At 40.1% G+C, this 23,992-nt stretch overlaps 1 protein-coding gene across 1 annotated transcript in view; it reads right to left on the bottom strand.

Annotated features, from left to right (window-relative positions):
• Positions 1-516: 516 nt before the first annotated feature.
• The window catches only part of ITGA9 (integrin subunit alpha 9), a gene marked incomplete at both ends in the record, with an annotated part of 210,110 nt that continues 186,634 nt past the window's right edge, over positions 517-23,992 (bottom strand). Inside the window, 2 exons of the mRNA XM_079538592.1 lie at positions 517-615; positions 15,656-15,775. Of these exons, the coding sequence (XP_079394718.1) occupies positions 517-615; positions 15,656-15,775 (219 nt within the window). The remainder of the gene's footprint in view (positions 616-15,655; positions 15,776-23,992) is intronic.

Here is a 23,992-nt window from a genome sequence, read left to right as displayed (position 1 = left end):
TTTTGATCTGCAAATCTTCTCTCTTCCATTGAAGTTTAAAAGTACAATAGGATTTATATATACATGTACGCATTCCCAATGATTTAGCCAGATATCAGTGCTTGAGTGAACTATATAGCTATTCAATAGAAACTATAAAACATCGATACAAATATAAAGACATGATCAATATAAAAAGCTTATATTTATAAAAAATATTTTTAGGTAACAGTCTTCCCCTGAGGGTATACCACATAGTTGGATTCATAAATATTGCTCTGCACTGCAGCTTGGTTACCAAAGTTCAAAGTTCAGCTCTAAAATGAAGTGTAAATAGCTCCAGTCACCTGACATGGCCACAGTGGTTGCCTCAGGATATGTTCCCTAGCTTGTTAGAGTGATAAAGACACAGCATCAACAGGGCCTCCGAAAAATCTGGAGAAGATTCCTTCTTCCACATATGGAAGATACGAGAGCAGGACCTATGGGCAAGCAAGCACGTGTCATATGACTGGGCTTTCCCTTCTCAAGGGCAGTTCACTGATTTTTCTGGACCCAGTCCCAACTATCTTCGGTCTCCTTTCTGTTCTTTTCAGCCTCAATAATTTCTTTGTACCTCCGGCGGAAGAAACCCATCTGCAAATTAAAAAGAGATTATGGCGGTAAGTAACAGCATCAGCATCATTAGATTGAAACTTACGTTGTCAGAAAATATTGTGAAAAAGAAAGAAAACAGCACCAATGTGAATGTCTAATTTCTGAGCCTGGAGTCATAGCTCCTTGTTTACATCAATATGAGATCAAATTGTGTCCCAAATCTTCACGAGTCCTTTGCACACCATAGTTCAACTCCTGTATGTCTTCCTATATGAAACAAAACTACTAAACTACTAAACAAAACCAAACCCCAAATATTTCTAATAAACATAGACCAGGAATGGCAGATACAGGGTTACTGGTATCAAATAAAGACTAATGTAAACTTTGGATGTAATCCTAAAGTACAGCTAGCTCTTGGGTGCCAGGTCCAGGATACTGGAGTTTTATGAACTGTGCTCCCACTGTCCACAAATGCATGAAACAAAAGAGATCAGAAGAATTCAGTGAGACCACCTTCACATACCTGCCTTTTTTTAAACTCTCTGAGAAAAGCCAGTACATGCTGTCACTGCTGCTTCATCATGGTTGTGAAGGTGTTATTTCAGCTCCTGTGTTTCCAGAAGTATCAGCCATAGAAATTACTCTCCTCTTCCTACCAGGAATCTAAATTTAGAGCTCAAGTTTTCTATTTAATGATAATCTGTGTTCAGATGCTTTGGAACAAGCAGATAGCTTCAGATTCTTCTTTTTGCTAAATGAGTTCCCTTGTCTTTTTGCAAACAGCTGTGTGAAGTCAGAAGGCAAACCAGAAGTCTGATCCTACAGACTGCAGAGCAGTAACAATAACTATTCTTCTTAATTCCTAGACTCTTGTGATTAAAAAAAAAAAAAAAAAAAAGCTAGCAGTTTTCATTTCAGTTTGTATATAAACCTCTTACATTTCTGTTTTTTGGTATTTTTTTTTCCCTTTCAGATTAACAAAAATGATTTTAATAATAGACCTTGGTAAGTATTCACAAATAACTCCTCAAACTTAGCAGTGCACCATGTAGACAACTGAATCAATATTTTGTTCATCATAATTAAACATTTATATAACTCCTACCACTCCAAACCTGTTTTCTTAACTCCTGCTGAGTAAAACACAATGCGTTAGACTGCCTCTATCAGTCAGTTATTGCCATCCTTTATTCCCAAACTGGCCATATGTAGGAATATTTTGTGCTGTTTTATCACTGGTATGGTTCTGTTAAGTCAGACTTTCAGTTCTTCAGCAACTTTAATTTTCTTCAAGTATATTTTAACCCACGGGGCTCTGGAAGACAACTTGTTCAAACTGATGAGTGTGCTCATCCAGCACAGCTTCCTAAATTGTAGAATCACAGAATGGCTTGCGTTGGAAGGGACCTTAAAGATCATCAAGCTCCAACCTCCATATCTGCTACTCAGTACATGCAAACACGCTGATAATGGTCTTTCTGTTTCAGGTCCTCACAAAAAGGACGCTGCCAAATTTTGAAGAGCCATGACTCCCTCGCCTCCCAGTGTCTTTAAGAATAGTGTTCTCAGGAACACAGGGGAAGAAAAGGAATTAAAGAAGAGTTTAACTAGTTTTCTGTTCTTTAAACTTGCTCAAAAAAAAGCCCAAACAAAACAACAACAACAAAAAAAACAGGTAAACTTCCATCTCCTGTAGCAAAAAAATAACATCATACTGATTTTTTTTTCACTTCTATCTACAGCTCTACCAGTGCAAAGGATGTATTCTGAGAATAAAACCTCAAGATGGCAACATCTTGATCGGACAAGAGGGGGATGTCTTTCAATTAAGAGGGGACATTTAAGTTAGATGTAATTAATAAATTCTTTCCGCAGAGGGTGGTGAAGTGCTGGAACATGCTGCCCCAGAGGCATTCAAGGCTGGGTTGAATGAGACCCTGGGAAGGCTGATCTTGTGGTTGGCAACCCTACACATTACAGGAGGGCAGGAACTAGATGATCTTTAAGGCCTCCTCCAACCTAAACAGTTCTATGATCATAAAATCTTAGTGAAATCTTACCGATGCCAGTGTACTTTGGATCAATGGAGACTTAAAGCTGACAGCAAGCTTTGTCCTTAGATTTTGATGCTCCAACATGGAAGCTTTAGTGAATTATTTTATTGGCAACAAAATTAATAAGTTAGAACCTCCTTCCTCCTCTGTCGTCGCCATGTTTCTACCAGTGGGATTCATCGTAGGTACTTATTTTAGTCTTGGGAACCTGCAGATACACCTTACATATGCTCAGGGAGCAGATGTGTCGAAGAAGTGGGTGCCATTTTTGTTTTATCAGGTTTTGTAACAGACCGACAAGTTCTGCACATTGAAAATAGAACTGCCAGGGGACTTGGTTTCCTAAGATTAACAAGAGAAGTTCAATTTGTAGCTTTTGAAAACAGGTTTTAAACCCCTAAGGTTTCCATCCTTCATGCTACAACATCCTTGGCTCAATAAAATCCTCACTTGAAGTTATAATCAAAATTATAGAAAGGCTTTTTAATTTCCTCTAGGGCCAAACAAAGAAAAGCAAACTCCCACTGTTATTTTAATAAAAATTGTCTGTTTGTGAACATCTGCTTCAGGAATTATCTTTAAAAGTTGGTTATGATAGTTTTGGTATTTTACTATTTCATTACTGGATACAGAATGCTTTTGTATAGCTTTTCAGTAGGGCAAAAAAAGTGAGCTGAAGATATGAATAAATATTAGTGAAGCATGAGATCCAGCATCCACAGGTGATTTCACTGTGAAGCTATGTATGTTCACTTGCTGTCAGTGTTGTGGATAATTCAGAATTAAGTAGAGAGCTTAATTTAAATGCAACATAAATTAGAAACTGGACCTTAAGATTTTTTTATTGGACATCTTAAAAGCAGCGTTTGGGATTGGTTACATTTGCCCTCCCAAAAAGGAAAAGGCATGCTTTGTTATGGGACACTGCTTCTTAGGGTCAACACAGCATGCTTCCACTTAATGAGACAGAGTCCTTCTGATCATCAGAAAGATTTTTTTTGATGGCTGCAAAGTAATCACAACTTATCATGGCTTCACAAGAGACCACACAGTGCACATATCCGTCTCCTTACAACAAACAGATTTCATTAAAAATGACAGCAATATTAACCCATATGGCAATGCCAGATAAGTGCCTGTGGCAAGCTGGAAAGAACAAGTGAGTTTAACATGCTGGAGAAGGGGTAATAAGGAGGATGACACATGGATAAAAGCCAGAGAAATGGTGCAACATGGATACAGAGTTTGTGCTGTTTCAGTTCACTGGGGCAAGAGTGACATCAGAGACTTTTTGCCTCCAGTATTTTTTCTACTAATGTAAGGCCCTTAAGAGAACTCAGAAATTCCAGGGAGGAAAACTGGGACTCAGTGCTGAATTACAAACAGGGTAAAGAGGAGAGATTGCCAGCTATAGCAGGAGCACTGCTGTAAAGGCATTTGTAGAAGTGGCATTTTCAATGGACCAGTGCAGTGGCCTCCAGCCTGATTCATGGTCCATGATTCTCTCCTATTGTTCAATTCTCCCACTTTTTGCTTTCCATAGAGGCACATTCATGTGTGTACATATGCATGGATGAATATGGCAAAGGACCAGTCAAGTCCAGACCTGTGAGCCCACCATGCAATGTGCAAGTGCATACCACCACAGGCAAGGAAAGGACTGATGGCAGTACTCTGGTCAACAAACTTGTGCCTGGGGAAGGAACTCGTCAGATGAAGAGCAATAGGAGAACCTTATTGCGGGAGGCAAGGAGAGAGTACATGGGAAGACAAAGGGATATAATAGAAGAAGAGCAATCAGCTACCAAAGGCAATGCAGGAAAAAAGCAAACCCTAGTCAGAGTTGGGTGAAAATTATCTGAGAAGGCTGAAGAGGACCTCAGTTTTGGGCCTTCTGGGTCAGCGTGGCCGAAAAAAGTCATCAACAGTGGGACACTACTCAGCTTGCCTCATCCTTTATTCTTAACCCTGACAGGGCTCACCAGAGGGGAACAGCTGGGGCACCAAGGCCAGTACATTTTCTCTGAGGGAGATCGAAGTCTTCTGAAATATAGGGATAGTCCCAAAATCCTGGGGCTATCATTGTCACTCCCAATGGAAGTGACATCCCAGGAAGAGAGAGATGGACTGAACTGCCTGCAAACCTACAAACTGCCACGGTTTACATGTCATGATAAATGGCAAAGGAGCGTGTCTTTGCTTTTAAACAAATTCAGGCAGAAACAAATAAAATGGAAATAAAATGTTGATACGGTCTTTATCAGAGTAGACAAACAATGGCCAGTCCCTTCTGGAGATGCTTCAAATAAGTATTAGAGCTCTGTAAATACGGAACTTCGATTCAAAACCTAAAACCACCCATATATCTTACACTTATTCTTGAGTTATTCCAGCCCGTGCACCTTTTTCTAGCAAAACCTTACTGCCATCTACAGTATAATCTGAGCAGAAAGCATGTTTCTGGCAAAACAGAATAACAAAGCAACAGAAAATCTGTGTTTCTTGTTGTCTGGGGAATTACACCTGTTAGTGTGAAGTTATATCTTGTCACGCGACAGCACTGTCAAGTCTTGAGTATTCAAAGTCCCTTTCACTCGCATTCTGCTGCCATGTCAGTTCTAAATCATTTAAAATCACCCGTAACACTTGCACAAAGATGCATTCGTCAAGCACTCACACGAACTGAACATCCAAGCCAAAGTAATTCTGAAGTGTTAACATCATCACAAATTACTGCCTTTTTTTTCTGCTGCTATTTTCTGCCCTCCCATCTGTGCCTCCACAGGCCAGCCACTGTCCCAAACTAATAAAGAGTGAAAGAAATTAAGTGTGGGCTACAGAAGAATGGTAAAATTACATATTTCTTTAAACTAGTCTTTTTCTCATTATTGTCATGCGTTAAGAAACAAGATAAGAGCAGCTAGATCCTCATGCAAAATGATATTTTAACCCGACTTTAGTACACTGGTATTTGCAGACTGTAATTGAAGAAGGAATACAGGTTTGTGAACAATGTTCACACAGAATCTATAACATTACCAGAGACTTTTGCCACTAATGACAATCAGCAAGGTATAAATTTTTAACTACACTTCTACCATATCCTGATATACTAAGCTGCACACGAGGAAGTATTGACTTTTATCAGTACAGAGCTTCTGATAAATGTCTTCTAATGGATTATATTGACCAGAGTGTAAACTAACAAGTAGAAAGAGAGCGAAATAAGTACTGATATATTTGCAACTCAGAAATAAAACAAAATTTAAGAGCCACTGAAGAAATCTCCCACTGAACAACACCTGGATTCTTTGAGTTTAGTGCCTTATTCACAAGCCATCTTTATTATACAGTTACTTCACTACAGTAAGCACAATCCAGTCATATCTGAACAGCCACAGTCTGGATTTACATCAGAAATGATTTACTGCCCCATCTCTTTGTCCTAGGCAGAGGTCCAAAGCCATTTACCTGGTGGCCCTTCTGAAAGAACTAAGCAGTTCAAAAAATGTACAGCTAATCATACCCAAAGGGAGAACCAGGAGCTTCATCCCCAGCAAGGTGCCACCAGCACCCCGAATCTCTGCACAGCAGACTGGTGCTGCTGGGACTGGAAGCACTGAGCGTTTCCTCTTGCAGAGATCAATTGTTGCTTATTAGCACGAATCTCATTTTACTACTGCCAAGAAGGCAGGGGAAAAAAGAAAAAAAAAAAAACCCAACACTTTGCACTTGGGTTCACGTGGCCCTGGATCATTCTGGCATGTGGCCAGCTCCAAGAGGATGCACCATTTCCTTCCTCCCAATTAAAGTACCCTTGCCACAGTACAGAGGGGTCATGAACAGATATTGTGGATCAGCTTTTCCACTGGGGACTGGCAAACTGCCAGTGCTTGGGCCTCCCTGTGAGGAAAAGGCCTTTTTGGAAAGTAGCCATAAGTACTGGCTGGAGTTTAAGGAGAAACTGTATATTTGGGAGGAAGGATGGTATTGTGGTTAAGGTAACATGAGGACTCCGGTGGTCTGGCTTGATTATTCAGTCTTCCACTGACTTTCTGGGAGGTGAATCTCTTTGCTTTTCAGTAACGTAGGTCCTCATTTGCTCAATTAAACATGCAAGAAGATAAATACATATGCTTCAAACGTCACCATTTCATACCAGTTGCTATGTGAGTGAGTTGGTGCGTATATACAAAATGACAAATAGAGTTTTGTAACTGGGAAAACAAGGTAAAGAAAAGCTGAGCAGTTTGCTCAGTGGTAAGCCCTCTTTACAAACACTTTATTCAGCTACCATGGAAGAATCTGACATCTAACACCTGTATCTAATCCCAATTTATTGCTATACATGTTGGTATGCAGAAAAAATGAACAAAAAGGTACAACGTACCTCCTAAGTTCATGCAGACTGGCAAATTAACTCAAGATATTACTGCTAGTGCTTGAAGTGAAGACCTGTAACACCCCATAGATTTTAAAAGGAAATCTATTTTATATGGTTTAGTAGTAAAACAAGCATAGTTTTTAAACATATTTTTTTTCTCAGACAGTAATCTTGTGAGGCTGAAGTAATAATGAAAAAATAACGTGCTCTTTTTTTGCTAAACTGAGCCCATGCAGCCATTAAATAAACTACTTATTTAACCAAATGCTTTATGTCTGTCTCAAAAGCCAAGTTTTCAAAGACCATAAGGAAGGCTGAGTACTCCGAGTAGGTAATGCAAATTCAGAAGAGCCGTATAATGAAAAAGACCCATTCAGGTGTGCAAATGAGATAACTGCACTTAGAGACAGATACCAGTTCAGTCAGTCTGACACAGTATTTCAGTATTTTTCCAATACAGCGTGTCTTGCTGCTGTCACTCATGCACATGATTTGGAATTCACCATGTGACAAGTCATACACTGCAGTGCTTGCCCCATTCCAAACACACTGTCCAGCCATCAAGGATGTGTTCTTCTAACCACCACTCACACAACTTTTCTCCCAGGAGTTGTTCATTATTTTCAATGGACCTGCTTGCTAAGGAGGTGCAGAATAAAGTTGGCAGCATTAAAGAGCATCTGAAGCAAATGTGTGCCACTGAACTCCTCCATGCTGAAAAAATGGCTTCCACTGTCACTCACTGATGCTTGCTGAGTGTCTACAGAGGCCAAACATTGGATGTGAGCACAGTGAGGTGGTGAATGGTGTATTCAGCAGTGGTGACAGTGACGGTGGGTCACCTCCACTGGTGCAGACTTTTACAAGTGCAGCATGCAGTCTCTGATATGTCTGATAAATTTTATTGTTATTGTGCTCTTTGTATCTGTTGTAGTTTCCATGGAAACAAATAGAAGGTGTTACTTTCAGAGAGACTTACGTATTTTGCTAAGGAAGCTCTGGTCTGTGGAAACAAGGAGAATTCCTGTGACTGGACTTTGAAAGCTCCTTCAGCACTGAGTTCTGGCAGCTCCACTTTAATGAAAGCATGAACTTCTTGCAGGATAGCAACTGTGTACAGTAACTTGCATGACAGATGTTGCAAGCATACTTGTAAGTTTAATCAAAGAGCAAACTAACCAACATTAAAATCCATAAACACTTCCACATGGTTTAAAGATTTTTTTTCCTATTGCAAAATTTTACTGAGTAGTTTATTTTTAAAAAGTCACAGAATGAACACAGCCATCATCCAAAGTTCATCTGTGATTATCAGTCTCAAGAACTGGAAAGAATACAGTGTTTGCTGCAGATATGTCTGGACAAGTTATTATGCACTGATTTCTTTATCTCAGCAGGGAACAGGACAGTAATTAAACAAATCATTCCTGAAAGTGCCATTAATTTAAGATATCCATCAATCCATATTTTCTATTTCCTCTCCAAAGAAGAAAAGAAAAACTACTGAAATACTTCTGGGTTTCTTTGATATCCAAGGACTAAATGTTAAAGACTACTTCTGGAATCAATAAACTGTAGCTTTACAATCATATTTCGATAGCCCTGACTTGCCAAAAGTATATGAATTAAAGCTGTACGATGTCCATAATTATCTGAATAAATTATTTGCATGGCTTTAGCTGAACTAGGAGGAAATGGCTACGGCTGGTGTAAGTCATAACACAGCATTTCCCACTCTGACACCAAGCCTGAAGAGAGAATTCAGACTATGCAGGTCACATTTTCTCTGCTCTCAGTGTTTGGATCTGAGGGATGCTAACAGCTTCCAATAAACACACATGCTGTATTCCAGCAGCAGGGAACCTTGGAACTTTAGGTACTTATTTGCAACTTTTCAGTCTACACACATATTCTTCTGCTGGTCTGGGCTCCTGAAAATGATGGCTATATTTCTTCTTTTTGGAAAGACAATTCAAACCACAACCCAACCTCTCTCTTGCTAGTGAGTTCAATTTATTCTTGTGGTGAGAGCTACTTAGCTGCAACGGCTGGGATGTTCTCAAAGTGACCTGGCAAGCACCGCTCCCATTTGGAGGACATTGAGACCAGAGAATGCTCAGCCACAGTATTATTACTGTTGTACATTTACATAGCTCATTTTATCCACAAAGATAACAAAGGCATTTCACAAGTACTGGACACATTACCACTGAAATGTTGCCAGCCCTACTCTTGTGGGAGGTGAACAAACACTACATGGTAGCCAGCAAACCCACTGGGGAAGGCAGTGTTTCAGCTATAACAGTAGCATTAACCGTTTACTTGGCTAAGAATAAGTAAAATGCAAGGATGTCTATAACCAATCATCATGTAACATCTAGTCAAATTTCAAAAAGCAGAGCAAATCATCCGAATAACCTACTTCAAGAACAAAACAAAAGAAGCATTTCAGTCACTGCCACCAAATAGAACCCCTTTTGCTCTTGGGGGGTCTACAAATATTTAGTAATACTCACTTTGGTCTTGAAAAAGGAAACTATATAAAACACAGCTCTGAGTGTTCTTTGAGAACATCTGCCCGGGAAGATGTTATTTGCAGAGATAACCAAACATTTCCACTGCCCAGTTCCCTCAAGGTTTTCAAGGTGTTACAAACACTGAAGATTCATCCATGTTTGGGATGTGATATGGGTTTGGCCTTCAGTGACAGAACCTAATCATCACGCGACTGAATTAGTACTGCAGTAACAGGATAATACCAAAAAAAGCCAAATTCTGGATGGACTGAGCCAACAATATGTATAAAAAATGCATGTTGTACCCTTGACAAAAGATTACTTATTAAAGCAGGTAACAGTTTCCATGAAGCAAACACGTTAACAGGTAAGTTGTGGAGCACAACCACCAAAATTAAAAGTTTACCACAGAATTGGAGCAGCAATTTGAGAAGTACAGAAAGACAAATGTCAGAGAACATGAATGAAATACATACAAAGTTTTGCATTTTCAGTTGACAGTTGAGTTTGGTCTGTGGTATATAGCTCCTGCAGGTAGGATTTACACTTTCATAAGTGAGATAATGTGAAAAATGAGAAAGAAACAGTACCGGAACATGGAAGAAAGCATGAGAAAGGGAAATAAAAAAGAGAAACACAGATATCCTTTCTTTAATGAGTTCTTAGGCAGCTCATAGAAACATCCACATCTTGACAGAAACAACTTCTGGGCATTTTGAAATGCACCCTTCCCGTAACTAGACCCTAGTAAGTGCAATAGCAATCTGAGCCAACTGCCTTGTTTATCTGAATGATTATGATTCTTAAAAGTAAAGTATCACCACAGTACATACTGCTTTATTCTTGGAATTCCATGTACAGAAAGGAAGAGGAATGCAAGTTACGAACAGAAGCAACTTGCATCAAAGATACGGAATGCCACTAAGTGCCACCAGGCTTCTCCTGTCCCCAGCTCCACAACCTACATTTGATGCTAGACAGACGTGATAATGGTTGGGTTACACCACCCAGCCAGGAGGCTTTTTTGAGTGAAAAGGGTTCTTCCTGGAAAGATTACATGGAAAGACATATTTATACGTATATATATATATGGAAATCTGTATTTCCCCTCACAGAAAGCTTGACTTCGCCCCTATACTAAAATCCAAGGAGGTTTTGTGCCATAATGATATGTGTGTATGGTCTGAAGAAAAAAAAAAAAAAAGAAAAAAAAAAGTTTTATTTCATTACAGAGTCACAGTTCTAAAACCTGATCTCCAGGAACCAGGATAGGGGTTGGCAGAAGGACAGGACAGGAAGTAGCAATGAGCCTCTGCCACCTGAGCTGTAGATAAAAGGGAAAGAAAAGGTCTTCAGGCTTGTAACATGAGATACATAGAATGGCAAAGAGTAAGAGCAGGTTTAGCCATTCTTTTTTCCCCTCTGTAGGAAAACAGCAAACTGTATGTTTTGGCAAAATGTTTGAGGCCCTAAGAAAGGGAAAGTGTCTCCTTCCAAAAAGGGGAAAGAGAAAAATGCTCCAACAACATGTGAGGTAATGACAAACACTGCATGCAGCGGAATGCAAGTGTTCCTTCAAAGTCACTTGTGCAGTCCCAGAAAAAAAGAGTCTAAATAGCTTATCAAAGCAGATAATCAAATCCAAATAGACCTTCAAAAAAACTTCTTAGGTTTGTCTGGCCTTTTTTTCTTAAAAATAAAAACAAAAAACAAAGGAACTTCACAAACAAAAACAACCACCTTTGTATTTCAAAGCTTCTCCCCTTAAAGCTGTGCCAGGAGACAGTGCCATCCACACATACAGCCTCTGCTTAAGTGAGGATTTCGTAAGATCAGCATAGATCGGGATTTAAGTTCCTCAATGGAACAAGCCTGTTAGAAGCCTGGACAAACTGTAAGCACACTGAGTGAAAAACTGTCTTCAGAATATTTCTCCTACAAGTTACAGGAAGTCTTCAAACTCTAATTTAAAGGCAAAGAGCAAATAGACATAGGTCTAGCACATAGGCAGACATCCTGAAGAGTAGTAATCCCTTTGATAAACAAAAACCAACATATGCATATGGGTACTATTCTGCTGGTCTTTCTCCTGTTTGCGATCCTGCCAAAAAATCCAAGGTTTAGAGCAGAAGAATGTCTTATAATGCAAGGGACAGCTAGATTAGCTCTCTACCCCAGGAGCCCCAAAGCTGTAGAACAATTCTAGAACCTCCTCTTCTACAAATTGAAGCTGTACACAACAGGTGCAGGCTCAGTTCAGAAATAAACTTAATTTCTATATGAATCAGTTTAGATAGAAGTCCATCTCCTGTACTAAACACAGAGGAAAAAAAGACAGCATTACTGCAGTGAATACAAAATCTCTGTTTTGCAAATCACTTACACCACTGGCTCCACATACGACCGCTGCCCAGACATCCATTCTGGTGCTCTGTAACACTTCCCCCCCCTTGACATCCTCTGAGCACAGATCATTTCTTTCCTTTCTGTGCACTTTGTCTAAAGCAATATGGATTGAATGACTCACTCCATTATTCAAGCCACTTCCAAGGTAGCACTCCTATTTTTGTATTTGTGTTATAGTGTAATATTTATTGTGTCATAATATATTACGCTTTGGTTTTTCATTTGCCAGTTCTCCTCTGATTTACAGGTGCATAAATCTATCAGCTCTGAAGAGTTTCTTGTTCCCATGTATGGCTGCAGTCCTAACTGTTGAGCGAGCAGTGCATGAGATAGCAGTCCCCAGAATAATCCAGCCATGATCATTTTTCCCTTCTGAAACTGCCAGTGCTTATGAAACCCTGGGTTCATTCAGCACATGGGTAGTTGTCCTGAAGCAAAGCAACCTCTACTCTCCACAAGCATTCAGAAGCCACCAAAGAGGTGCAAGCCAACCTCCGTGGGTAAAAAGCAAAATGTATTATTGTTGGCATCAGCAGAAGAGTCCCTCCAGCTCCTCTCATATATGGGAGACCAAGGGCAAGACATGAGCAGGGAGCGTGAGATGTGCTGAGGACAAAGCAGCAGGAGCAGCAACTCATTCCCATGGATGCCTGTACAAAAGCATCCAGAGCAGATGAACAGGATACGAATAGCAAAAAGGGTTGGGAGTAAAATTGGGCTATTCAACAAAATATGCAAAAATGAGGTAACTCTTGCCAGTCTGCATTATGCATGGCATCTCCTGGAAGACAGAGAAAGCTGCTCAGTCCATCTGAATCTGTTTGCACTTAAACCAGAGGAAATGTGGAGTCTACATGAAGTATTAAAATAGACAAGCAGAGAAGCAATACCAGTCAAACACCAATCAAGTTCATGCTATGCATATGGATAAATAAGCTTTCAGTGAAGTAAAATAAGCAAGCATTTAACATTACTTCCACTGACATGGGTCTCTAGACTGTGCAATTTCTGATCTGCAAATAATGAAATGATTACCATCTCATCTTACTGTACTCACAGTTAACTTCATTCTGATTCAAATCAGGATTTAGGGCTGAAATTTCTCTGAGAGCTCACTCCTGCTAATGCCATTAATTCAAGCAACATATAATGTGAAATGCTTACATGCACTGTAATATTTTTCTGCAACAGAAAGTAGCCCCTCAATCTGTCTGCAAAATGTTGTTGTGTTCAAGAACTTGCCTGTTGTGACACTTGAGGTCTGACCAAACACACAACAAGAACATCCCTTCCCTGCCAGGCCATGACACAGGCACTGCTCCAGCACACAGCTCCATGATAAAGGGGTTGCTCTGGCTCTGTTTGGTGTGAAAAGTCACATTCCAGGACCACAGCTTAACTCTAGCTATCTTCTTAACAAAAAAATTAGAAAATTTATGCTGTAGTCCTAAAGCTTGTGTCATTTCTAGCTCTTGCTAGCAATTCTGCAGTGTCCAAATCTCCAACTAACTCATAGCTATTCTTTCACCCCACAGTTAAAACAAAAACAAACGAACAAAAACTTCACTTGTAATATTTTACACATATATATAAAAACATGGACTTTTTCACATGCAAAATTAAGCACGACTCAAGGATATGCTTGGTCCGTTTTGCCCAACAAATATTTACAGTCAAGCAATTAAGATTCCTTTGTAGGACGGCAACTTTCCCATGTCAGTTTTATCTCAGACAACTTTAAAACTGTCAGTAACTTTAGTAAATATAGAAATCAGTGACTGTAAAGTATTACTTCTATATATTCTAGGATCCAAAGAACCAAAAAAAGATTTAAATGAAAATACTGGCCTGGTACCAGAAACCCCAAATTTTCAATCACTTCCCATTAAGACAAAACTGCAGTTATTGATTTCTTAAGCAATCATAAAATTCAGTGGATAAAACACTGGTATGTAGTTGATGAAGCCTTGCTATGACTTCCATCTCTGCTGTAGGACTCTGGGTATATAATCTCACCTTGCTTTGCTCCACCATTGCTTTCTGCATGCAGAAAGGGCTGTATATAACCCTGTAATTAGTTATAATTATTTATTGCTGCTATTCAGAACTTCCCTCACAGCTTTCAGGTAGCAAAATGGCCCTTCCTTCATGTGTTCATGAGTGATCCCAGCAACACACAAGAAGGCTCAAGTTTCAAGACTATGCCAGAAAACAAAGCAGTGTATACACTCTAGTATAGACCAGCAAGCAAACTTGTGTCAGATTCCTGTGAAGCCTCAAGGTGTGAGCTGCATCTCCTCTCACCTTGCACATTTTGTAACAGCTCGCTAAGTACCTCCTATCTTCAGGAAACCAGCAATACAAAATGAGTCAAAGAGGTATCATCAGCAATAAGTCCTTTTACAAAAATGTCACAAGGATGTAAACCCTGAACCTCATTCAATTCCACATTTTCCCATTCTCATTACTATTCTGACATCTTAACTCAATTTTTTTTCTTATCTTCAGTTTTAGCCACAGAAAGCAAAAGCATTTCCCATGTATCAGAAGAACAGAAGTTTTAAGGTATTCAACAATATGGTCAAACACTGTTTCCCAAATGAAAAGCGCAGCCTATTTTGACCTGGCCATTATTAGCATAAAAATCTTCAAAGCTGACCATAAAAATGCTTAAAATCTATAATCCACATAAAATCTATACAGTGCTGTGAAGTACAATCTAAAACATAGCTACACAAGCACTTGTATAATCTACTGCTGGAATCTCACTGCCAGTTTTTGGCCCAGGTCTGTGAAACCTTTTTACAGGCTTGCAAAAGAGACATGTCCTTGTGCAGCCCAGCGTGGCTGTGGCCTTCAGTCCCCACACAGCCACTGAGCAGAGCCTGCAGAACATGAGGCAGGCTGCTGGTCCTTCAGGTTGGACCAGTTCCCATGTGTGCATTCAAGATTTACTTCTCTCAAAGACTGTTCCTGACCTTGACCGTGGCCTTTGAAATTTATGGGTTGGTAAAAGGGAACAGAGGAATGAAAACACTTGAAGTTCCTAACCTTCTTACTTACCCACACCAGATGGCTGCTGCTGACTGTCAGCAGCAGCCCAGTGTTACCACATAACAGTGTCTGGGTACAAGAATTATATCTTATCAAAGATGGTGTGAAGGTTGGCTTTTAACAGGTCCTGGTGCCTTTTGTTCAGATAACACATTTTACTCATCTGGAATTCCGAGGGATCTACAATTTTTAAAACTGAATACTGCTCTTTCCCAGGCCTTTACTTGAAAACAGTAGCTACCAAGTGGTTTTTTGCAATGCGTGCACCCCATCTTTTAGCTGGTCCAGAAAAACTGACCTAATTTTCAAAGGATCCTTTACGAAATCAGCAATTCTCAGGCATCAGAAAAATGTGCCAAGTATCTAAGTGAGAGAGAGTAGGTTTTGTGAGGGATCCTCCTTCGTCCTGAAACAGTAGTGAAGGTTTTATTTTTTAATAGCTAAGCCCACAGAATCCATTTTTCTACTTCTCTACATCAGAGGTCTTTCCCTGTTCCTCACAAAAACCTGGATATGAAAGCATTCTTGTTGGCTGAACAACTTCTGTAATGCAGTGGACAATTATTTAATTCCTTGAGCGAATGGACATTATATGCACAGAAAAATTAAATCTTTTTTTCCTGGGACCATCCTCAGTGTTTATGTTGCATCTGTTGCCTTACCTTCCATAAGAGCACAGCCAGTAACAGGAAGATGAGAATTCCCACCAGCAAACTGATGGCAATGATCCACCCGACAACATAGCCACGAGGCTCCAGATTGTGTAAAGCTTCAAAGACCACCTACAAAGCAATTAGAAAAAGATCTTTTTATGATTGGAAGCTGTATTGCTTTCTCTTGTACTCATGTTATGAAATACACTGCATGGTGGCCTGACCGATCGTCTTTCATCCATTCATCCATCAAACAAATACGGAATGTGCTCTTAATTTCATGCTTTTATTTTTTTCTTTTTTTTTTGAGGGATTGAAAGCTTCAAACAGAATCTGAGCAGATGTCATGTGACATCAGCTCCCACTAAGGATAAAACATATCTGCTCCCACTCAAAAATAACCCTTATTTTGCCAGCTCCTCCATTCCACTCCAGACAGCAAGCTTCTTCTGGTGCTAAGCCACCAGAGGTGAGAACCAGCAGTCCTTGGAGTGGCAGGAACTGAGCTGACATCCTGCTTACTTGGCATGCTCCCAGCTCCACAGGACACTGCAATACTTCAACGATACACTGAGTTTCTTAACTTTTTTTCACCAAAAAAATGGGACTACTTGCATATATTGCTATTGAATATGGACAGTTTCTGCTGTGCTTCACAAAAATACACTGCTGGAATGAGAGAAGGGCATCTGCAATCACAGTCTTTTCTGGGAACACCTGCTGTTTTCTCCTTTCGTATAGCATACACAGCACAGAAATAGATCCTATAAAGTGCTTTTCTTAACTGCCTGCTTTAAGAAGAAAATGGGAATGAATGGCATCAAATGTAAACACAACAGGAATTTTCAATCTCTTGTTTCAGTCCAAACCAGTTTATCAGTGGAAAACTCCAAAGCGGTTCTCTTCAGTGATGGCTGCTTCTTTGTTAAATTTTGCAATTTAATATCCAGCAAACACAGAGAGGCAGCCTTTTTTAAAGGTAGCATGTTTGCTTAATCTGGCTTTGGTTTAGTTTGGTTTGGCTTGGAAAGTAAATAAGTGAATTCTCTTTCCTTCTTCACAAACCACTTTCATTATCTTTGCTTAAAAACGCCAAACCTTTTCACAGGTAGTAACTACTAAATCAATCTTTCATAGTTAAAAACTGATAATCAAACAAAAACAAAACAAAATTAAAAAAACCCTCTAGTTAAAAATGTGTGAAAATCAAGAAATTAGAATTAGATATGCTTACGCAACCCCAGTTCACTCATCATAAAAGACCCGTGAATGATCTACGAAATGTAATCGCTCACTGGTGATGCTGTTCAAACAACACTGCATAGGAGACAGCAAAGAGAATATTCAAGCCATATGCATGCTCCACCCAAGCACTAGGAAAAGGCTGCAACACAGCCCTAAGCTCTCCATCCATGAAGGTTTCCAAGTCTCATGCAAAACCAAGGAAGTCTTGAACTGGTGTGGGAAACAGCCATGATTTGACAGGGGAGCAGGACAGGATGATCCTTCTAACAGACATTTCTTTGTTTTCGCAAGGATAGCCAGCTTCAGTGAACATCCACAAAAACTGAAGGCACAGATGAGAGAAAACCACAAGTGCAGAGGTCTATATTTTGTCACGGTGCTCCCATAAATAAATGAATACTCCTTCATCTCAGTCTCACAGACTAATTTTGATTAATGCCACAATATTTCTGGAGGTGGAATTTGAATACAGCTGATTCACATGCACTGTTTTTTTTTGTACCAAAGAGATACTATCAGGCATTTGATGACAACAAGACATGAAAACGTAATGAACAGTCAGGAATGATAGTATACAAAGATAGTACTTTTCAAATATGTTCCCATAACTAGTGTCAAAACAGCTCAAAATAGCTCTTGAACACGGACTAGTTCTCCAAGAAAAAGAATCATTTCAGCACTTCATACATCAGCACAAAGCCTTTGTCAGGGCTTTTAAGATATCTCAGAAAGTTTCCTGGGAAGCAGAGTTTCCCTCAGAGCCAAGACTCATGCAAGGGAAATACCAGACAGAGAGATCAAAGACAAGTCTTGTGCCTTCCTTGGATTTCTGAGCCAGCCTGGAAAGATGATCTGCAGTGGCAGAGCATTTCTCATAGAAGCTATGGGTAGCATCCATCTTTCAGAAACAAGTCAGAAGACTAATTTTTAGATGATAAAGCATTAATGTTATTTTCCCTAGGATTCTAAAAGGTAGAGATAAACCTCTTAACATAGTAGGTATTGCCATCTTTAATGAAAGGAGAAAGCAATTACTGGATGCAAGATGAGGTGGTGCCTTCTCTTCACTACTTGGAGAATAATGTTAATTTGAAACAATCTCCAGCACAGCAGAACTGTACTTCATGCTGCCAAAACACAGAGTAAGGAATAGCTGCAGAGGTCAAATCATACATCATCCCTACAGTTTGAAGGTAGAATAGCTTGGCTGTATTCACGGTTCACACTCACAGCTCGAGCAATCGTAACTAAGAGAGTACATAGCAACAACTTCTTATCAATTTAATTTCTTCTATTAGTCTGGAATCAATTGGCAAGCATAGAAAAAAATACTCTGTTCACAGCTTTGTGGTTTGGAAAGGGGATGTTGCATACGTTATATATAATCCAACTCAGGCCTTCAAAAACTGCATTAATATGCAGACACAGCCATGAGTTTTGGTTAAGATACAAACAAAACAAAACTACTGGGGATAAAAAAAAAAAAAAAAAAAGAGAGAAAACCCACAAACTTCAAGCCCCAAACAAACTATACTCGGCAAACAGTGTACAACACACACTGGAAGTGTCAGTGGGAAATCAGGACAGCAAGCAGTGGAAGGGAGGGAAGCAAGACATCCCAGCTGGGAAGCTGAAGGCAGAAGGTGGTATCTCCAAACAGAAACTTAACAGCCACTGTCTGCCATTGGACCTGGACCGCCACACAACTCGAAAGTAAACACGGAGTGGATCTTGGCCTCCTCAGCAGCACAGCCTCTGTGGGGCAGCCAACAAGGTGCAGAACACAAGGCAGCCCTTGTCCTAGTGCATCTCCCAGAGCCACAGCTGATAAGAGAAGGCAGGAGTGATGAAAGCGACTGATGCAGAAGAATCACTTTAGAATCACAAGATATCCTGAGGTGGAAGGAACCCACAAGAATCATCAAATCCAATTTCTTGTTCTACACAGGACCACACAAATTTCAAACCCTATGTCTGAGAACAGTGTCCAAAGGCTGCTTGAACTCCTTGCAGCTTGAGGCTGTGACAGATTAAGCATTTGCAACATACCTTGTTTTAGTCAGCCTAAGCTATAGGATTAAACTGACTGAATGACCTTTTAAATACCCATGTTCATCTTCAGCAGTTAAGTCTCACTTCCCGTATCTTGCTGTCTTTCAGTCCCAAATAGATAGTAACTAATTCTTCTCCTACGAATTTTCCACTTACTCTTCTACTATCACCCATGTTTCCAGAGGGATGATTCACAACTGCTTGAACACTGCCAGCGAAGAGATGCGCTGAGGGCATAAGAGGTGGCTGCCTGCCCTGCAGCAGACCTGAACGAGAGCCACCTGAGGAGCAGACCAGGTTCCAGCCCATGCAGGGAGCAGCTGCTGGGCAAGACAGGAGCCTGCTGGCAGCGCCAAAGGAAGAAGGCACAGAGAAAGTGGCACCCATGGGCCCCACCATTCAAGTGCTTGAAGAAAGCCACCACCCAAACCAGTGCTGCTCCAGCCCTGCCAGACCCTGCTGCAGCTGCACGTAGGGAAACGTGCCAGCCTCTGGCCTCCTCCCTGCTGCCACCGAGCAGCAGCCAGACCGTGGCTGCCACCTCTGCCCCTCCATCTTATATGGGACCCAGGTTTTCAGCTAGCCCACTGCAGCAGGAGCTTCCTCGGCACCCACAGACACCTGAGCAGCAGGCTCCTTGGGCTCTCCTTACCTCATCCCATGGCCATGCTGACAGCGGCCATGCTGATGCCTCCTCACAGGCAGCCCCATCCTGCCCCAGTTGCACCTGCAGCTTACCAGGCACATGGAGGAGATGGGCTGGCACCTTAGTGTGAGACCCACTGCAGACAGCAGGGACTGCAGCACCTGTTACAGGTTCATAAATTCAGAGCTCATAGACAGAAAGCTCTGGAAAGGTGTTGGAGTGATAAAATGTTCTCCATTCTCATGTCCTTTTATTTATTTGTCCTTTTATCTATTTATTTTTTTAATGATTCTGGAAATAAAATGTTTTAATAGTAAAGCTTTTCAGTTATCATGTCCTTTTAGTCATTCTTTCACTCATTTATGTATTTAATAGTGAAATCACAGATTGAATCTTAAGTTCTCTTACTAAAATGCAGTAACAAGATCTTACTGTTGGAATAAGATGATGTGCATATTCCCCCCCCCCTCCAAAAAACAAAACCAAAACAACAGAAAAAAAAAAAACCCAAAAGCTATAACTACACTTCAGTAACTTCATTTTTTCTGTACTGGAGGCAGAAGCTGGCTGTGCAGGTCATTCCCAATTAAAAAAAATAAAATAAAAGTAGAGTGCCACCGCTGCTACCCTATTGATTTTGTAAAACAATAGTGAATTGTTAATTAGGAAATGACAGCAGTTTCAGCAATGGGGACATATGGAAAATGATAAAAAGAAAAGACTGAGGGTGAACTCAATGAAAACACAAAGGGAAAAAAACACCCCAAAATTAAACCTTGGAAGCATACAGTTACATGCAATTAAAGAAATCTGTGCACAAGTAGATTAATAGGCCTGGCAGCAGCTGAGAGAGCGTGATGGGGCAGCAGACGTCTGGTCTGAGGAGAACATGTGCAATGGTCATAAAACATGGAGAGGATTACAGACTTGTTTTCAGACTGACCAGATGCCAGGAAAAGGCCACGAAAAACACAGCTCACTTGACGATGTATGAGGAGCTTTAGTTTCATATTTATCTTTCGCACTTCCTGCTGTACTGATGGGAAGTCTGGGAGGTAGTTTAGTTTGCCATACAGCATAAGTAGCTCAATTGTCAAACACGTTTTATGGAATGCAATTGGCCTGCTCTACATTAACAGTGAGCTGCACCCTACCACTAACCTCTGACATGTTGGATGAGTATGGACAAGGGCAACTTCTACCTGTGTCAGCCATTTGTTATGTTCTGAATGTTATATTCCAATCTTAATGAACAAATTTAAAATGATTAGATTTTTTTTTTGGTGCCCTATTTCCATAAAGTATGTAGGTAAGAATTTAAAAATAATTGAGCAGGAATTCCACAAATGCCTCAACTTCATACAGTGTTGAAGTCCTTAGAAGAACAGGGACATGCTGATGCACTGGGACTCAGAAAGACAAGAAATATAGCTCAGCAATATTTGGTTAGAAATTAATAATGCATTTCTCTTTGCTTATCCAAACTAAATTAATTTTCTTTTTTTATTTATTAATTTTAATTGTATCACGAGGCCCAGAATCATAAAAGCCATGCTGAGCACACACAAGGTGAACTCTCTGATCTACTATTTGACCACTGCAGTCTCGTGGAACTCATTTTTTGGTTTTGCCTCACAGGCATGAAAGAAGGAAGCTAAACCTTCATGGCAATCCACATGCTCAAGAAAGGAAAGCATGCTTCTTGAAAACTCCACATATCGCCTTCAGCCATTATGTTGATCCAATAGTCATCAAAGACAGAGATTGAAATTGTTCACCTTCATGTGATTTGTCTGATAGAAGACCAGGCAGAATCACAGGACGGCTTGGGTTGGAAAGAACCTCAGAGATCATCAAGCTCCAACCCTCCTGCTGCAGGAAGGACTGCCAACCTCCATATCTAATTGTCTCCCTATCAGCTATTGTGACTAGAGAAAGAAAATCCATCATCCCAAATCATATCAAAACGTATCCAAATCAACAGAAATCATTTCTGAAAATCAAATTTCAAGGACTGCTTGGTCCTACAGAAATGTAGGTCACTCTGAAAGCATTGCCTCCCATTTACTTTAATGGAAACTACAACAGATACAAAGAGCACAACACTATTGAATAGAGCAGATTCTCAGCTACAAAACACTCTTTTTTAATATAGTCATCACCATTATCTATGTGTTTCTGCCAGCAGTGAATAAGAGAGTCCGTAAAAATCCAGTAGAGGAGACCCACTGCCACTGTTGTCACAGCTGAAATATAACACAGCTGAAATATCATAAACTTGCACTGCAAACATTAGTCACTCTTTTCTCTTTTACAGACATTTTGTACTCTGATATTACAGACTCAATTGTAAAAGTGCTCAGAGAAGTAAGGGTAGCTGGTCTTAAAGAATAGTTTATAAGGGTTTAATAAGTCTGTGTTTAGCTGTAGACTGCAAAGACCTTTTCAGATTTACCATGATAAAATGTCGAAGAAAATGTGTTTCACTGTTGGTGAACACTTTAATAAATAGACTCAAAGTACTCCATAACCAATTCTTCAGGAGCTACTCTGCAAACGGATATGGTACAGCAGTCTGTGGTCAATGAAAAGAAAATATATTGGGATTTTAAAATGGAAGGGAGGAGTACGAACAAAGATATTTTATCTCTTCTGTCTCTACTTCCAGCAGAATAGTTGTGGCTTGTAATAACTGTTGTTCCCTTCTGCATTCCACAAGAAAAGAGAGCAGGAAAAAATGAATACCTTGAGCCAAACCACATGTCTAATTTTTTTTTTCCCTTAACATGACCCTATGCAAAACATACAGCAACGGAGAAGCCAACAGACATGGAAATAGCATAAAGGAGAAAGCAAACAGCACTCACAATAGAAAAGACTTGAAGTTATAAATCGATGTTACATAGCTACAACATGTAAGTCAGGCTCCTTTGCAGCTTGGGCTTCCCAGGAACGAGGAGCAAGCTCTTGTTTGAAGATTAACATCGCTTCCCAGCACACACGCTGTACTTCACAATCACTGCAAAGGCTTAATGAAAGGCTTTCCAGGAACAGGAAAAGGACAGTGTTGCTGTGTAGTGTTGTTAGGGTTTTTTGTTGCTGTTGTTTTTTGTTTTTTTCCTTCAATCATTAAATAACAGCAAAATACAGTGGAGCCTGCATTCCTGGATATAAGCATTTCTTAATTTGGAGCGTTAAATAGTAATCCTATATATTTGACACTGTGCTTATCATTTCGACATTCTGAAACCATTTAGGGGTCTAGATACCTGGCAGAGAGATCCTAACTTCTCCTGTTGCAGCTGGGGCATGAATATCACAGTCAAGTGTTACTTCAGTTACCAATGATTTTTTGCCATAAATTTTCAAGATTATCTCCATGCTAACTGCAGAATTAGAGAGATCTAGCAACGTATTAACAGTCAGGGCTGCAGGTCATTTGTAAGGCACATTCCCAGGCAAGACTGGCTGTATTTTTCAGTTCAGCTGCCAAGCCTATTTTTTCTAATGTTCTTTAGGATGGTCCAGAAAAATGACATAGAAAATAAAACAAAAAGGCAAAATGGGTCCTGTCATGTAAATGACTTTCTCTTCTTGACAGTTCTAATAAAATTAAATGATGATGGGGAAAGTGGACACTATAGCAGATCTCTGCTCTCCAGATGAAGATAGTAGATGCAGATTCAAGTGTTTCTTTGCCTTTGGTGTTTTAAATCCAGTATCTCCTAGAAGACTGCTTTAATGTGTGATTTGAGTGCTTTGACCTCAATATTCTTCACTAAAACCCCAACAGCACTCACTGAAATGAAGCCAATAAGAGAATGGTTGCATGGATTGGTGATGTTACGGTGGCTGAGAGTAAGAGGATAACTGAGAAAAAGGATCTAGATCGTGTTCCAAGGATACGCAGCAAGAGGAGAAACAGAGATTGATCTTCATGTCAGACAGAAATAGGAAATGACACTACAAAATTTCACTAGGCAAAGAACAAGCTGAATTTGGGTATGGCATCCTGTCCAATCTTCTTGCATAAGCATTAGAGAACTTGGTAGTTGGAAACCAAACTCAGCACCTTCCTTTTTCAGGAAGTTTTGGCCCTGTAGGTTTTGGTCCTACAGAACTTAACCTACAGCCGAATCTATACTGTGAATTCACTTGAACCTTAATATTCCCCCTTCAATTTTCCATCCAGCTTCATGAAGATCAACAGAAAATGCAGTTTCACGTTGCACATGAATTCCACACCTGAAAAGACTTTGCTGGAGCTTCAAGACTCTTTTAGTTTTTCAAGGAAAATGAATGATAGCAGATATCAAACTCGGAGTAGGAAGCTAAACCTAGTTGTGGCATGAATTCCTCAAAGCCTATTACAACTTCAGCTAACACAACACAGATTCTCCTGC

The sequence above is a fragment of the Tetrao urogallus genome (assembly GCF_951394365.1).
Source record: "Tetrao urogallus genome assembly, chromosome: 7".
Classification (NCBI taxonomy): domain Eukaryota; kingdom Metazoa; phylum Chordata; class Aves; order Galliformes; family Phasianidae; genus Tetrao; species Tetrao urogallus.
The sequence above is the reverse complement of the archived record's forward strand: the minus strand, read 5'-3'. Positions and strand labels throughout refer to the sequence as shown.